At 34.4% G+C, this 18,657-nt stretch overlaps 2 protein-coding genes across 3 annotated transcripts in view; one reads left to right on the forward strand and one right to left on the reverse strand.

Moving 5' to 3' along the window:
* The window catches only part of LOC108694857 (segmentation protein cap'n'collar), a 112,443-nt gene that overhangs the window by 25,260 nt on the left and 68,526 nt on the right, over nucleotides 1-18,657 (reverse strand). For both annotated transcript variants that reach the window (XM_018204541.1, XM_018204542.1), the window contains exons 6-7: nucleotides 8,875-9,109; nucleotides 8,202-8,426 (exon numbers count right to left, since the gene is read on the reverse strand). In XM_018204541.1, the coding sequence (XP_018060030.1) occupies nucleotides 8,202-8,426; nucleotides 8,875-9,109 (460 nt within the window). The remainder of the gene's footprint in view (nucleotides 1-8,201; nucleotides 8,427-8,874; nucleotides 9,110-18,657) is intronic.
* On the forward strand, nucleotides 1,911-6,892 carry LOC108694858 (ATP-dependent RNA helicase vasa). Its single transcript, XM_018204543.1, has 4 exons — nucleotides 1,911-2,365; nucleotides 4,359-4,430; nucleotides 4,524-6,509; nucleotides 6,725-6,892. The coding sequence occupies exons 2-4, from the start codon at nucleotides 4,365-4,367 to the stop codon at nucleotides 6,806-6,808; spliced, it is 2,136 nt and encodes a 711-aa protein (XP_018060032.1). The 5' UTR covers nucleotides 1,911-2,365; nucleotides 4,359-4,364; the 3' UTR covers nucleotides 6,809-6,892.

Raw genomic sequence — 18,657 nt, forward strand, 5'->3', positions numbered from 1 at the left:
TGTTGCATGTCTCTATAACTCTGTAACATTCAAAAATAGTTGAAAAATTAGTTGGAATCGTCGAGTAATAATAAAATTTTATTTTATTTCATTTTATCATTTTATTGATAGATTTTTATTTGATTTTATTCGAGAAATTAACTCGACGTATTGCCATAAATGTATTATTTATCGCCTTAAAAAATAAATACGACCTTAATTACCGCTGCTACAAATCAATAACGTTTTGTACAATTAATAAGGTAATAATTTATATAATAATGAAATATTAGCAACTTCATTCAATTATTTAATTCATTTATAAGGAATCAAGTAAGGAATAAATGTAAATATTTATGTATAAAAAAGAAATCTTTCCCATTTGTAAATAAAATAATATCGATGCTGTATATGGATCTAAGATCCAGTTCTACACTCACGGTGAATATAACTCTTGTGAATATAACTCTTAACCGAGGTTTTTATTCAATGTCTCTTTCCAATTTGGAAAGAGATAAGAAACAAGTTGAACCTCATGAACTGGGCCTAAATATGTTGATTTATACGTAGACATTTAGACAACTAAACAAAAACGTAATATTATTTCATATATTAAACATAATATTATTATATATATAATAGTAAATGAGACTGAGTTTTTTTAAATTTCGGTTCAATCGTTTTCATTCAATAGTTCGTTCAATTGTTTGTTTTAAAATAAAATCTTAATCTCATGGATCAAAATTTCGATCTCATACACAAGAAATCTTAATCTTACAGAATTTGGAAACTAACGAATACAAATACATTTCATTTAATCGAACAAGAACATTCTTTTATATTTATTACAATATAAATTTATTGTCTAATGCAATTTCGATTGATCTCATGATAAATTATTGAAATAATAGTAGATTCTTAAAGAATAAATAAAATCTATTAAGAGACATGTGCCAAGTAATACATAGAAAACAGCAACCGAGGATCATCAATTGGGAATATCTTGGATTATCTCATCAATAACGGATTGAAAGATTTTGCAATCGAGATTTCAATTATATAATAAAAACGTATTTATTTTTTCTTTATGTACCTTAGAACGATATAATCTGTATATATATATATAAAGAATAGTATCTATAATAATCTACAGATAACAATTTTATTAAAAGATTGAAGACAATATTTTTATTAATTATTTTAATTTTGCACGAATATAATTGTTTTGAGTATCCGATATAATAATCTAACTGTGTATGTGGGATTAATTTATAAACTTTGTCTTCAATTTTTTAATAAAATTGTTATCTATATTATTATACTATTGTGCATATTGCACGCACGCACGCATGCACACGCAACACACACACACGCGCGCGCGCAGAGAGAGAGAGAGAGAGAGAGAGAGAGAGAGAGAGAGAGAGAGAGAAAGAGAGAGTCCACGTCCTTTTAAGAATGAATTCTCCGATATTCTAAGACCTAATCGTGTTCGAATCTTTTTGGATCTGAACGTTTTTAAAAAGTTTTTGTGATATTATAGTAATGTCAACAAAAAGATCACGTTTTAAACAAACGTTTTGATCAATGATATATGATATGAACACGAGTAGAGGGTTGAAAGGACAGATGGGAGTTTTGAGATACCCGGTATAAATAATATAGGCAAGTCTTTTTTAGAAAATTTATAGATTTTTATTTCGCTAGAGAGGATTTGTCTACTTAAAAATAAATTCGGATTTTTTTGTTCAATAGTTCTTTTCATCTTTTACTTGTAAACTCGTACTATCTGTTTTATTTCTGAAATACGTCGATTATTATTAAATCCGTCTCATTATTTGAAGTCCCGAAAAAATGTTTCATTTATAAGTATATATACAGACGTTAAAGAAAGAAAAAGTGAAGACGTTGCGTGACGCTGCGTACAAAAAAGTACAAGCAACGCGAACAGACCTATTGACAAACAAAAGAATGGAAACTATATAAGGTTCAGTTTTGCCGACTCAGGCTAGCCGAGCCGGCGGCCGGCGGCGGCGCCACAACGGCGTGACTCGAGAGATTCTGGCTGGGGACGAACTGAGCAACACGCATGCGCGCGTCGCGCGCGCCAGTCCTCGAAATACCTGATTCGTTGAGAAACTACAAGGAACGGCGCAACAGAGGCAGCACGGTGCTGATCTGGGCTCTGAGCGCAGATCTCACAGTTTGCTCGAGCGTCACGGATAGCTTGGTTTTCTTTGGTATGTGTAGGGTTACGATTATCTCGACATACGACGCTAGTTGCTGACCACTTCAAAAACTACTCGTTTGGTATTCTGGGATATCAAAAAAAAGATAGAGAAATTCCGACAAGGTGACGACACATCAAGACACAGAGTGTCACAGAGAGGTACGTGAGCCAGCCGGTATCGACAAAAGCAACAACGCATTTTATCGCGGCCATGTCGACTCAGCAATACTTTCCGTGAAAATCATTTATTAAATCATTTTATATTCTGATAACTTCGTTCTAGTTTCGAAAATAAATTTGTAAGTTTCTTTTAATTGAAAATCAATTTTCTTATATGATACATTTTCTTTCATTGTAATGTTTACGATAGAATAATTGACGAAAGAACGAGTGTTGATCAAAAGTCCTTCAAATTCTATACACACGTTGCCAACAAAATTTCACCAATAAAAAAAAACGCGCGTATCGACTTTCTCAGGTTTTGTTGGAATTATACTCGGTCAAGGTGTCTTTTATCAAGCGGCATCTACTTTTCACAAAGAACTGGTTTCGATTATCGGAAGACAATATATCACCGCATACATAATTACGATGCATATAATATATAATCACGTGGACAATCGATAATAAAACAGTGCTGAGTCGACATGACCACGATAAAATGCGTCGTTGTTTTTTTCGGCTTTCCAAATGCAGCCAATATGAAATATATGTGTATATTATTAGAAAGAGAAACTGTATTGTTAACATGAAATATATATGTATAGATCTGTTCTTTTTAGCTAAACTTGTGATGTCTTTTCTCCAATGTGGAGAGAAATGGAGAAAAGATGTACAAGAATTTAGCTAAAAAGAACAGATCTTAGATTATTAGAATAAAATATATTTGAGATTACATCCATTTCTATTAATGTAGATTAATTTTAATCTCGGTTTAACTTATTCTTTTTCTAATTCTTACCACCAGTTTCACAACTCACGATTTACTTTTAATTGAATTTCAACTTATTCCTGTTTTCAATTCTAGAATTGGAAAGAAATGAGGGAAATAAATTGAATTATCTCGGTTGAAAGTTAATCGTGAGTTGTGGAACTGGGCCTTAGAACTACAAAAGTTGAACCGAGATAAGTTTCTCTACATTGGTAAGACAGAAATAGAAATAAACAGTGATTGTATCTTAGGGTGATATTTCATCATGTCGAAAGACAAAAACGCACAAATGAAATATCACCCTTAAATTTATTTGCTTGTTGACCATATTTTTTTTCTATTCTATTCTCATCTTTTCCTCAATGTTTATTTCTAAGCAAAAACAAGCAATATCTCAAGCATTAATGTAGTCTATCCAACATTATTTATCAATTACCACTCAGTTTTAGAAGGCCCGATTGTACCAACGTTAATTTGATTTTAAGTGAGGCTTAAAACTCTCTGTCTTTCTTTTCGACTTTAAAACGAGATCAAGTTAAGTCTCGCTTAAAGTAACATTGATGCAACTGTGTCTAAATTATATTTTTTATTGAACAGTTATTCCGAAAAAAATTATTTAGAAAATTTTGTATTACATCTTGATCTGTATTACATCTTAATCTTCGATCTGTTTTCTGTTCCTGCACTAAGCTGTTTTAGAATTCTCTCGCTTTAAACGAATATCATTAAACGTACATTTATCTCAGTAAGTTCCAAAAATTCAAAAGTATTAGCACAGAAAACAGACTTCTTATTGTATGTAATTTTTTATAATGTTAATATTTGTGAATTATTGATTGAGTACAATTTTAACAGAATTTTCAATTTTTAATGTCTTGGATTATATCCATAATGTTCCTCATTTTATGAAGAATAAAATTATTTTTCGTTAGTCCATTGTGTTACAATAATCGTCTTATCAGTTCATTTACAATTTTATCTATCATTTTTCAATTTATATATTTAATAATACGTTTATCATTAAATATATAAATTTATTTTATTAAATTTGATAACTTTCATCTTGTAATTTTAAACATTATTTGTTATTATAGTATGATTTATATCGTCGAATACAAAAATTTCCTATTTAATTATATATTTTATTATTTAAATATTTATTATTGTATTGAATATAACTATATGTTATATGTGTATTTAATGTGCAATTTTTTTCTATAGGTAAAAATGGAAGAACAGTGGGGAATCGATGACACGTTGGATTTTAGTCAAGCACCAGTTAATATGTCTTCTGTAAGGATATGTGCATTTAAATCTTTTTTTTTTAAGTATATATCGTAAAAATAAAACAATAAATAATCATTAATATCGATATTGTTTCAATAGTTTGAAGAAGGACGTGCCCCTTGCCGTGGTAAAGGACGAGGCGCAATATTGTACAATAACAATAACACAGATTACAATGTAGGAGGCTCTTGTAATAGTAAACAAACAAATGAAGAAAACTATAATAATACCTACAACGAAAATACTGAAAATAATAGATATAATGGCGATAATAATAAATTTGAAGGAGACAACAGACAAGACAATGATAGACGTTATGGAAATAACAGAGGTGACAATGATCGTAGGCGGCAAGGCAATAAGGATAGGAGCAATAGGCGAAATAGGGATGATAATGAAACTGAAGATAATGGCTTCAACGGAAGTTATCAGAACGGTAGAAAGGACAGACTCAGGAGAGATAGAGATGAAAATAAAAGTGGAAGAGGTGGCGGTTATGGCAGAAACAGAGATGGTGGTGATAATGATAGAAGTGGAAGAAGTGGTGATTACGGTAAAAGCAGGGATGGCGATGATAATGACAGAGGTGGAAGAGGTGGTTACGGTAGAAACAGAGGTGACGATGATAATGATGGTGAAAACAGGAGACGCAGAAGAAATGATGTTGGATCCAAAGAAGGTGATGATAAAGAAGAACCAAAGAAGAGAGAGATTTATATTCCACCAGAGCAACCTGATGACGAAAATTCCTTATTTGGAAACGATGTAACAATGGGAATAAACTTCAATAAATATGATGATATTGAAGTAAAAGTAAGCGGTGAGAATGCACCACGTCCAATACAATCCTTCGATCAATCTGGCCTCAGAACTATCCTATTGGAAAATATCAAAAAATCCGGTTATACAAAACCTACTCCTGTTCAAAAGTACGCCATTCCGATTATAATGAGTGGCCGGGATTTGATGGCTTGCGCGCAAACAGGTTCAGGAAAAACTGCGGCGTTTGTAGTTCCTATCTTACACACTCTGTTAGAAGATCCAAAAGATTTAATTAAAACGTCCACTTCCTGCGAACCACATGTAATTATTATATCGCCTACACGCGAACTTACATCACAGATTCATCAGCAAGTCAAGAAATTTTCTTTAGGTTCCGCCATACGTGCAGAGCTTGCTTATGGAGGAACATCGATTATGCATCAATCAAATAGAGTGCTTAATGGTTGCCATATTCTAGTTGCAACTCCAGGTAGACTGTTAGATTTTATGGGACGAGGCAAGATTCGACTTTCTTCCTTACGTTTTCTTGTATTGGATGAAGCTGATAGAATGCTTGATATGGGTTTTTTGCCTGATATTGAAAAGTTAATAGATCACGAAACAATGGCACCTGCAGAAGAAAGGCAGACTCTTATGTTTTCCGCTACATTTCCAAATGAAATACAAGAACTCGCGGGTCGATTCTTACGAAATTATTTATTCCTCGCAGTTGGGATTGTCGGTGGTGCTTGCGCTGATGTACAACAGAACTTTTATCAAGCATCTGGTCAGTCTGAAAAGCGAAAATTGCTGAAAGAATTGATAGAAAAACAACATCAACTAGGAAATATAGAAGGTACTTTAGTATTCGTTGAGCAGAAAAGGCATACGGACTTTATCGCAGCCTTCTTGTCGGAGAGCAATTTTCCAACAACCAGTATACATGGTGATAGATTACAAAGAGAACGAGAAGAAGCTCTATATGATTTTAAACGAGGAAAAATGTTGATTTTAGTAGCAACGGCAGTTGCTGCGCGAGGCTTGGATATTAAAAATGTCTCGCATGTAATTAACTTCGATTTGCCGAAGACGATCGACGAATATGTTCATAGAATCGGACGAACTGGTCGGGTTGGAAATCGCGGCAAAGCAACTTCATTTTTTGATTCAAGTACTGATATGCCTCTCACTGATGATTTGATGAAAATTTTGAAACAAGCTGGTCAACCGGTACCTGACTGGTTAGAATCCGGTGGCGGGAGCGGGAGCAGAACTTTCATGCCAGGAAAGGGAAGGAGATTCGGCGGGGAAGATATTAGAGGCGTAAGTAATACTGCAATTTAAATTTGTTTATCGAATGTTAATAATTCATTTCTATTATATTTTTAATATCTTGCCATTGAATAGTAAAAATTATATATTATATGTCGTTTTTAAATAACAGAAAAGAATTGATCACACTAGAGCTTTTAAATCTATAATATAAATTATTCGTAAATCTATGGTATAAATAAATATAAATTTTTCTCTCTGTGCAGAACAAGAATGCATATGGTGATGAGACGTATGAAGACGCTGGTTATGCACCTCCTACACAAGCAGAACCGGAAGAAGAATGGTAGAGATTAGAAGCTTCATATTTATTTTACACAATGTGTAAAATACTACTTTGCTTTCTTTAATTTTAAAAAGTATAATAGCTTTCATGGAACATTATCTGCTTAGAAGTAACAATTGGTTTTTGTTACTACTTTTTTTCTTTAGTTTATTATGTGATATACTTTTATTACTGCGTTCCTTAAAAGTGAGAAAAAAATGCAAGATGCATTTAAATTTATATTGCTATCTCAGGATATAGAATTAAGTTACTTCCAGTAATAAAGTTTTAAATTACACAAGATTTTTTTTAGATTACACATACACTTAACTGTTTACATTGTATAAATTGTAGGCTATTGAACAAAAAAATTATAATTTTGGATTGTAGATTTAAGATTTATGATTTGATAGTTTCTCTTTCATTTGCTTTAATTAAAATATTATTATCTTAATTTGATTTGACATTGAAAGTGTACCATTGATGAGTACCATTCTTGTTAGTGATATTATATTTCAAAATATATAATCGCGTGGGAGAATATATAACTATATAAAATATAGAATCTATAATTAATGATTTTTTTTTCCATCTTTTTCACATACTTCTTACTTTAATGTCAATCTTTAAAAATGTTAAACAATTTTTAAAAAGTTTACCTGAAACTAATAGCGCGATATGAGAATATAAACCAAAAAGTATATATTCTATATCTCCCATACGATTGTCGAAAAATTAAAAATTTATTCATATTTCATGATTATGATTTATTTTATACAATTCTATTTTGTTTCTTGATGTTATATTTTTATACGTTATAATAAATACATCTAATATGGTTTTATACTTTTATAATAAAATTTTTGGTTATAAAAAAACTATTGCATTTTTAGAATAAATTCTTCAATAATAAGTTGATTTTAATACATTCTAACATATTCAGACATGACAGTGAAATTAATTTATTATTAATTAGGATAATTAAATATATATGGGAAGGATAGTGTATGAAGTGGGTCCACAAATGAAAGTTATGTTAAGAAAATGCTATAATCTTGTTTTTTTAAATTCAGCCTAATTTTTACTATATATAGATTAGCAAATTATATATATATATATATATACACATACACACCAAAAAAAAACTTAACATGCATAAAAGAGTTTAAGAAATCTGCAAGAAATTATCAATTTTTTAATTTTTAATTTTCTGCAATTTCTTATAATTAAAAATCGTTGAAATATATTATCAAGAGATTTTAATGAAAATTCTTAAAACTGATACTTCTCTATTATATTTTTTTTAAATATCTATATTCTTTAAATTTTATTAATTAATTATTAACACATGAATGAGAGGATTTTAATATTAGGAGAAGAATGTACACTTATAACAATGCTGCAATGGTAATACTTACCGTCGTTCATGGCCATGTCCATTAGGTGCAAGTCCTCATCATTGAGTAGAGACGAAAGAAATCCGTCAGTGGTTTGGTTGATGGAATCTGTCGTCGGGGTATGATAATACATCATATCGTTAGGTTCAGACTTATAACTTGCGCCACTCTCTGCACCCATTGGCTCACTACTGTTTGTCAAATTCATTGATGTTGCCACAGCTGAACCCAAATTCGACGACCCACCTGTAACAGTGAGCAACTTAGTTCAGACAATGAAATTTCTTAGATGGTACTTTAATTTACTGCATTTCTCCTATTCTCTTTTTTTTATAAAAATTAATATCATTAGTCGAAGTTTTTAAGAGTATGAGTGCGTGAATAAGAAATTATTAAATGTAAAATTATTAAATGTGAATTAAATTTAATGTGAATTATTGTTGTAAAATTGTCAATTATTGCTGTAAAATTGCTGTAGAATTAGATTACAATATATAACTTATGTATTGGACTTGTCGCAAGTATAAAAAATATTTTAATTGAAGATTGGATTTGATATGTTTCTGATGCATATATCGCGTAATGTTCAATTATCTCAATGATAATGAAATTCAATAATTCATATTGCGAAATTTCGTTACATCAGAGAGAAAGAGATATATAAAATGGGAACACAACTTTAGACAATACTCACCCACATTGTGGTAAGGTCCCGTTGAATTGAGATCCCCGACCGGAGGCGCTAAGGTAGGATTATGGAGCAATACGTTACGTTGCGCCTCGTAATGGCTGTGACTTATACCGTGTCCTGGATATCCAGGATGCGCTGGATGTGCGAAGTGATCCGGTGCTCCTGGCAGAGATAAAAGAGACGCAAGATCTTGCCACCGCTGTTCCATGCTCATCGCTCGCATGAACGGCATGCGACCCTGAAAATAAAAAAGTTCGATTCTTTTAAAATTATATTCATAAAAGTTGAATGATTTTAATGCGTCTCATGTAATAAATAATAATTAATAATTAATAATTTGAGCATTTTTAAAACCTTCCAGAATATGTTTTACACTATATTGCAAAAATAAAATTTTGCAGCAAAGACTTTATATGATCAATATCGCAATTTCATTGAATTCCCGACATGTTGACCATTCGTTCGCGTTTGAAACTAAATCCACGAGATTCTACGCGGTCGTCAACCCTCGTAACAATTATCTGGTACATCCTATTATCATAGAATCGAATATCCATCGATCGAAGTGTCACACAAGAGGAATCTCGTAGCCGTTGTGCCTGTCAAATGTCAACCAGGTAGACACTTGGATTCCAAGGAGGTAGGAACCCCGCTGATCGCGTAGGTGTTAGCTGCACGTAAGATCGGTAAAGGATATTAATAACAGCGATACTACGTGTCAAAAGTATCCTTTTCCTCTTGTAAGGGCATGCGTCAATCATGATCGCTTGTCAATCAATACGGAAATTATGACGGGCGAAATTTATGATTAAAAAAACGCAGCATATTTATAAGTAGCTACCAAATAAGTATAAGTTATGCCACGATGGGGTTTCATTCGTTGGAATGATACGATAAATGTTTCTGCTCAAAAAATGCAATTATACTTATTTTTCATTTGTATCATCAATATTCTTCGTTAATACATATAAAATATACATACTTATATTATAAATATATGTAAAACAGATTTACAAATTATCACATTACATCGCATATCACGGGCAAGTAATAAGTATCGTGTTAGCATTCTTATACTTGTTAGCAGTGCGGCGTAATAACAGGAAACATGGAATTATCTTCTTTTCTCGAAACGCGCGTTTTACGCTTTCGAGGAAAAAGCATCTGCGAATTTCATATGGTTGAAGAGTATAAAAATCTCTCTGGCGACATACGCGCGAAGAGAATCACGATTTGTCCGCTAATTGTGAGAGAATAGTCGTTCACGTGTACTTTCACGAAATTTCTTCCTGTCCCGCTCGACTCGAGTCGGCGAGGAAGAGAAGGGAAGGGAAGGGAAGGGAAGGAGAGACTCGCTGTTCGAGAGGCTGCATCGCATCTCTCGCGGTGCGGCGTAAGCGCGGTAGTAGTGCTTGTTGGTGTTTGCCGGGGATACGTTAGGTACGTACTACATAAGTAGTAAGTACGTACCCACACCGGCGCGGCGCGGGCGCCTTAATGCACATAGGTATTGTCGCTAATGCGCCTGAGCGCAAGAAGAAGATGAATAGGGAAGCGCTGCCGTGGCTGGCTGTGCACGGCCGGGGCCTGCTGGATTGTTGTTCACGGGTGCATCAATCAGTCGCCAGTGCAATCTGTCGAGCGCGACGCCTTTAAGGCGATTCTCGCTTGTCAGCGCATCTGCCGGCTGTGTAGGCCGCGGCGCGGCGAAATGTAGGACGGGGGACTTTTGTTCCACGGCGATTTGTCGTGCAGCGCGACGCACTGCACGTTTCTAATGGCCGGACTTTACGGCTCATCCTGGTTCGACGTAACGGCCGTGATTGAGTTATAAGAAAAAAGCGTGCGCCGTGTTTAAGCCTCTTCTCTTTCTCCTTCTCTCTCTCTCTCTCTCTCTCTCTCTCTCTCTCTCTCTCCTGTCCCGCCATGGAGACTGGAGAAACGGCCGCGATTACTGTCCGCGACACGACGAAGTGCGACAACTTTCCGCCGCACCGCCGGAACGCAACTTCCAGTTTTCAATCATCGTCGGGAATACTCGAGATTCGTTATAGCTCGTGGCGGATTAATCCGTGACGAAGATCGTTAACGGACGTCGTCCGCGCTGCAACCGTAGAAATCGGAGTTTTCGAACGGTGGATTAATTTTAAGTAGATAAAGATTGCGGACTTTTAATTGGCCATTTTATTTAATCCTTCATCCACAATGCAAATACATCAATAATACGCTCAACTTGCATTATAAACTATAGGGGAAATTATAAGTATGCGGGCGCGATGTCGTATACGAAGACATGCCGGCTGTTAATCTCGCGATTAGATGCACAATGCGTGATTTATCGGACAGCCGTTGGGGCTGCTCGACATAACGTTCATTCTGACGAATCCACGTCTCAAATTGGTTTAGTATCTATAATACGTGTGTGGTAAACGAACGTTACGCATTCCTCCTCAGCTACTGGCGCTTATGATTTATGTACCACATACAGTACGAGAACGGCCTCATGTACGGTGCACATACATGCGCTTATTTCAAGTCTATGTATGATCTCGCTTTGCGTGTACGGCAGAGTCGCCGCGGAACGTATGAATCTGCGAGAGATTGCGAGGAAAGATATCTGCGGTGGCAGATGTTTGAAACGCGCTGTCGAGGACTCGCGAGATTTCTTCCGAGGTCTCTCTCTCTCTCTCTCTCTCCCTCTCTTTCTATTTCCTTCTCTTTACCCCCTTTTCCCTTGCAGCTATGTGCTCTTTTTCCTCTGGTATTCATTAATATCGTACAATCTCCGATGTCTTATCAAATCCATCACAACAGTTTGCGTAGAAACAGTTTTCTGAGATTTGTATAAAACTGATGGTTACTCTAGTTCGTTAGAAAGCGCATTCATCACCAGTATTTGCACTTGTATTCTCATTCATCGCACTACTTTACTCGAATACGTTTCCAATGAAAACAATCTTGAAATGAGTTCTATTAATAATAATGAGAACAGTTTTATCAATTATCAATAACATCTATCAATTATCAATAACTATCAATAAAGCAATGTACGCGGAATGTTTAAATTAATAGTTTTATCGTTACGGATTTTTTCAGCTGAATCTGCTTCATGAAAATGCATCATGCTGGATACTCATTTATTTCTCGTTCTGTCTGCTCTCTTTAAAACGCCATAGAACGCGATCAGTCTCTCCTTTCAGGATTGTCGTCTGCAATTTTGTTTTTATTCCGCCTATAACATCGCAATGTGCACGAGTTGCAGTGAAACTATTCGATCTATTTGACAGTGATCAACTGACCGCTTGACACCTGCCATCACCGTCATTTAACCCACCGTCTCTCTATGGTTCTCGATCAGTTACCTCGAGTTACCTACTTTTCACCTCAACACGTCGCGTGTGTTTTCGTACGTGACTGCTGGCAAAGCTCGTTTCTGTCACGAAGGTTGTGAATGAAAATATTGATGGATACGGATGCAGCCCCTCACCCTTTATGCACATCGCGGTAAAAATATATTTATGTCTGCGTACCTTATTCATTCCTCATCGAGCTAGGAATTTTTCCCAAGCCTTCGTATACATATAATTATATATTATACGTGTATACGTGTATCTGTAACGACAGGACCGTTCGATCGTATTTCGTCCAAGGTTGCGTTAATCAGCGAGAGACTATTCTTAATCCTCTACTGGCAACATAGAATTTTAACTCCTCCGTTAGCAATAGAAAGCCTTTCGAGAAACAGAACAATTTTTTTGTTCTTCCAAATTATATAAAATTCTGAAAAAATTCTGATCAGTAGAACATCTGTCCCAGTGTGTCTTTAAGTTGCTTATTATTGAATTAATTATTAAATATTGTAGCTTTAATTTTGTCTGCTTGAAATCAATATTGATTTTTCCAACTATTTCTTTTTCTTATATTTTTTTAATCTAAAAAAAAACAAATATTTTTGTTCCCATTAGAGTATTTTTCCAAAAGCAATGATCCCATTATTTAATGTGCCCCCAATTTGTATGCGGTATTGATTCATTTTAACATATAATTACTAAAACAGATAACAGATGTAAGCTAATTGTTGCATAAATCATTATTTTAATTATACTTACAATTTCAATGTACACTCATAACACAACGCTCTCAGCTTCAATACAGAGCACACCCGATTTTTCATTATCTGATTAACTTGTTAGACTTAACCTGATATTTTATTCAATCAGCTTCATCTATGATGATGTCATGGATAATGTCTATTGCATGAAACATTAGGTTTAACCACAAATTAATCAGAAAAAAACCAGGCTTAACAAGGTGAAAATCTTGCAATATTACTGAATTCATAAACTTCCCGTGTCTTTCGAAACATATATTTACAAACATTGATTATACTTTATAGTTAAAAAATAGAATATTATCTTTGGTATCATATACATTAATAATTTAACTCAAAAATACTTTATCTTATTTACTTGTATCAGTTTTCTTTATGGCTTATTTAAATACAAAGGCACACTAATAGCGACAGACACAATAATAGAGAGTTATCCTATTTGTCAAAGCTTTAACGTTGTCTGCTGAGTTTTTATCCAGAAGGTGTATTATATTTCACTTATTTTTTACAAATTTATCTAACAGAATTTATCATCAAAATATCGATAATGCCTTTAAAGACTCTATGTCGCTGGCAAAGGATTAATTAGCGAAATCGCTGGAAATTAGTTGAAGCGTCGCGTTCAACATTCACAGATGTCGATATTGTCTGCTGTCTTTGTTGCATCCACACGTGGCCTCAATGATCATACGAAGCCAGAAATTCGTTTCACACATCCTAGATAGCCTCAGTCGCGGAGGCGCATTATGCATTTCACAGCGCATAAGTCCAGCAGCTGCTTGGAATCCTGGCGAACGGACTGTGACGCCCCGTCGCGTTTCTTGGTTCTTGGTGAAAATTGCCTTGTCGGGGTGCGCGTATGAAGGAATTTATGAACGACAGAAGTGCGCTAAAAACTTAACTTTCACGCGAAACTTTTGATATTACGTGAAATTGACGTGCATCATGGATTTTACGAACGTACATCCATAACGCAATTTCGTATTATCGTATGAGTGAAACAACATTTGCAGTTAATTAATAAATCAACAAATAATTACAATTCAACAAGTCTTGAGACTATCTGCATACGTTCTAATAGAATCGTTAATAATAAGATAAACTTGTTAATATTGTTGTTTTAATATAAGGAAGAAATAGAAAGATAATTGTTGTGATAAATTTATAATATATCAAACGATACGTTGATGGAACCGATATTAAGAATTAAATTGATCTCAATACAGAGAGAGAGAGAAGAAGCTAAATTTCACAATGTTTCTGCGTGTGAATAGACAGACGATTTCTACTGTCGACTATGTCACGAATTTCGGATAAATACCGGATGTTATGTGTGATACACCGTTTTGCTGAGACACACCGACGGGCGGCCGGAAACGGCGATCTCGGTAATGCGTCATCAACAAAACGCAAGTACTAATTAAAGATACGCGAGAAAAACGTGCGCATTACTGTGGTCGCCAGTGTACTCTTACGACTAATGGGCAAAGATATTAATTATGATTCATTCGGATTCATAGTCATCAGATTAATGTATGTCGGCGTGGGTTACCGCGACCGCGCCGCGCCGGCGGGTTTGCGCTCGCGCCAAGTTCTCTGACTATCACCACAAGTGCATCCTAATGTCCGACCAGCACGTCTCTCCCATCATCTTTCTCATTTCCATAGCACACATTTCGTTTCTCTTATTAATTTCGTCTTACGGCCTCTCCGGCTCGCAATCCGCCACTCGTCTCCGTCTCTGTTTCCATCGGATTGCCCTCTCTCACGATCTTCTTTCTCTGCTCCTTTATCTCCCGTACTCGCCTCTTTCCCTGCCACGATCCTCCATCCGCCGGCTTTCTTTCCTTTCGATTCGTAACTCGGTGTTATACGTAAATATTGTTCGGCAGTCCAAGGATACCTGGAGGGTCCTCCTCCGGCGCTCGAGGTTCTAAGCAAATATTCAAGTGCCACGGCAAATAGCATGCTACCGGCCGCTCACGGCCTAGCAAATCCTTGTGCAAAGATATACGGCGAAGAAGTCCCCGTCAATCACGGCCAAAGGTCAGCTGGTAGTTCTCTGATTCTCCGATTACGAGATTACTGAGCCGCAGGCTCGATACCGCGTTATCCAATAGTCGACGGCAATACAGATTTATTTGCCGATACTTGATTGACTGTTTATGCTTCATATAATTATCTAACATCCATATAACAATCAATCTATATTGCGTCATCTATTTTTTTAATATTAAAGAATATTTTTTTAAATATTTATACAAACATGTTTGTAAACATAATATACAAAGTAATATACATAAATATAAATATATGAATATATTATTTATATGTAATTTCACAAGGTGATTTTTTGGTAAGTAAAAAAATTGGCGGAAGATATTCCTTGGTTTATTTTAGGAAGAAAAGATCCTATGTACATGTAATATGGGCTAAACTGTTTCGTTTTCAAAATACAGTTTTTAAATTAATCATATGCACATCCTTGATGGATGTAAAAATATTTCATACTAGAAAATGATTTCTAGTATTATATGTATGGCACATTAAACTTGAATAAATTCTTAGAATTTATTTTTCTATGCATTTTTCAGATTTTTGAAATATTCATATTTTTTTCTCAAATATAATACTCTGTATTTTAAAAACGATCAATTTAGGATGTATGTTTTCTTCTTAAAATAAGTTAAGAAATATTTTATTTAAGAATCACATGTATAAGTATAGTCTTCGCAGAAGGAATATTTTTTTAAATATGCATATCTTTACTACTTAATTGTAATTATGTATCAAGAAAAAGAGATGAAAAAACAAACTCAATGTTTAATTTCCTTTTATCGTCTCTGATAATATATTGCCAGATAATTTATTCTAAATAGTCGCATTTGTTGAAAAGATATGCATAGCTTCTTAAATGATTAATCCTGCTGCGTTTTATATATACATATAATAGTAATACATTTTGTACACATATATTTTCCTAATTATGGCCAAAGAGTTAATAGACTTATCTTATTACATTAAATATTTATAACGAACAAACACAACAAAAACAAGCAACGGAATGAGATAGTCAGCAACTCTCTTACATGAAAATGAATATCTACTATTTCCATCCTTAAAAACTTTTTGTAATAAAGATATTTTAATTATTTCAGGTTAGTTACTTCCTACACTGTTGATGTTTGTCGGACCCTGCGGGTGCCTGTTGTAGTGGTAATTATTATCACGTCTTGACATATTTGAATTCATTCTCTCATTATTTACATGGAACTTCTAAGACATTCCAAGTTCTCGTTACCCGCAGGCGAACATCTACCTTTATAGCTTTGTATGCTTAATTACTAATTATTCTTTAATAATTAATCCTTCTACTGTACTGAGCGATTTAAATATGTATTTCGTCGATCTTGCAATAGTGGAAAAATAAACTTTAAATTTTATATATCGAATAATACATAATAATAAAAAATAGCAATTATTTATTGCTTTTTACATTATTCTGAATAATTTATTCGTCATTATCGCTCGTAAAATTATGAAAAGGAAAAATAAATTCTCGTAAAAAAATTACTAAATAATTTAGCAATAAAGATTCAAGTTATGGACAAAATTTAATAATTTTGATATTTTGAAATCTCGAAAAAAATTTATTAATCACATTCAATCCCGAATTTCAGTTTTGTTCAGCGAACACCATTAACACTTTTTTCGAAAAATCCATTTTACAACGAAATAAAAATTTTTTAAACTTGTAACTTAATAACAGATTAACATTGGTCTCGGTTACATTTTGAATAAAAAGTCACTATTGTCGGTAGTCTATAAAAGATAATTTCTTTGGGATGGTTAAACTTAATTGTGACAAAAGAAAGACCCTCTGAAAGGTCTTACTGTTGTCAGAACTTTGGTCACTTTTGGTCTTTTAAGATTTTCCGAGATCGCAAGATTCAAACGGAAAACCTGCTACAGGTACCTGCCGAATACCTAAGCTTTTACCAGCTGTTTACAAGATAGATGATTAACAACTTTTCTGCCATCCTTTCTCATCCTTAAGCATTTCAAAATTTGTCATTTTTTTAAAACATAAACTATTGTAAAATATGACAAATGAAATTATTTTAATGTAATGATTCGCTCAAACAAATGATTTCAATACTTTTTCCAATGTAATGCACGATCTGTACATATTCAATCGTTCTTCGAAACCACAAGCTCAATAAACTTCATAAAAAATGGCTACATAATTTATAAAGAATAACAATTAAAAGATCTACATATATATCAAGGACATCTTCTTTATACTAGTGATGTATTAAACTTCTGATGTATTTTGCGTAATGTTACAAGCATATTCGATGAAGTTAATATGATCGCATGATTTCCTACATCTTCAAACACAAATAATTCATAATTTCTAAGATACATGTGATGTACTATGAACCTGTGATACGCAAAAAAAATTCGCGTGAAGCTGAAGCGGTATCACATACCCGAGGCTCTCGCTCTCGCAGAAGCAGCTTCCTCCTTGCGAAGGAAATAAAAAAAAAGGATCCGACGATAACGTCGGAACGTGTGCCATCCGACTGTAATGGGTCGCATTACGTGTCCGTCGTTTGTATCTCGGTGTATACGCTAACATGTAGCAATTACAGGTGACTGAGGTCAGTGTTAATATGACGGTCGCGTGAGAGAGAAGCTCCAAAAATGATATGGCTCGCAAGCGACGACGGCGCGTTTTCTTGCGTAAGCCTTCCATATAATACGCACGATACATCCTCCTTCGTAGGCAAAGGTCCCGGCCGTAGGAATACATTAATTTAGTGTACTCATTACGTATTGAAAGACCCGCGGACGCGGCGCGCGGAGTATGTAATACTTCTCCGACGGCGGTTGCGTGTAATGACAGTTCTACATGCGCGGGATGCAAGGTCGCATGACCGTGAGTGTGAGTGTGTGTGTGTGTGTTTTGTACGCGTACGAGTATGATTACTATGGAAGCGAATTTTAGCGAGATGTCAAACTTAACCGTTTTTTTAACATGTCGCGAATAAAGCTATGCAGTTAATGCGATCCTCAAAAATGCGATCGAGATTCGGCAAAAATAAACGCCATTTTAAATAGTTATTTTAATCCTTTAATTATTTCACGTAACATTCTTATGCAAGACAATTGTGTATATTTAAATCTATTTCTAGTGATTTGCTCTTCGAGTAATTTACGTTTAGTAGAATTGGTATCTATGAATACAAAAGTATAGTTTTTCTCGTAAGAAAAACAGGTTACGTTTCTAGAATTAATCGCAGTGAACACAGTCCATCGGTAAGTATTCTTAGTTATTAACTCCGATACATCTTTTTTATCCAAGAAGCCTTGCTCACGAGACCTTGCGCCAATCTTTACCTCCTTATTCGCCGATTCCACGTATATATGATGGGGTTATCGTACGTGTTATCGTACTATAAATTTTTATTTGATTATCTTAATATTGCGCAATTAACGTAATCTACCTGCAAAAGACCTTCGTCCAATATCAGACTCCAACATTCTGTATTTCCTTGATATGTGTGCTCGTTCGTCTGCGGATGAGATTTGACGAGGGGTTGCTGCACGTCGTTCATGTGTATCTTTTTCACTCAAAATATAAATTAGGCACGAGATACGCACAAGGGTAC

Source organism: Atta colombica, unplaced genomic scaffold, assembly GCF_001594045.1.
Source record: "Atta colombica isolate Treedump-2 unplaced genomic scaffold, Acol1.0 scaffold125, whole genome shotgun sequence".
NCBI lineage: Eukaryota > Metazoa > Arthropoda > Insecta > Hymenoptera > Formicidae > Atta > Atta colombica.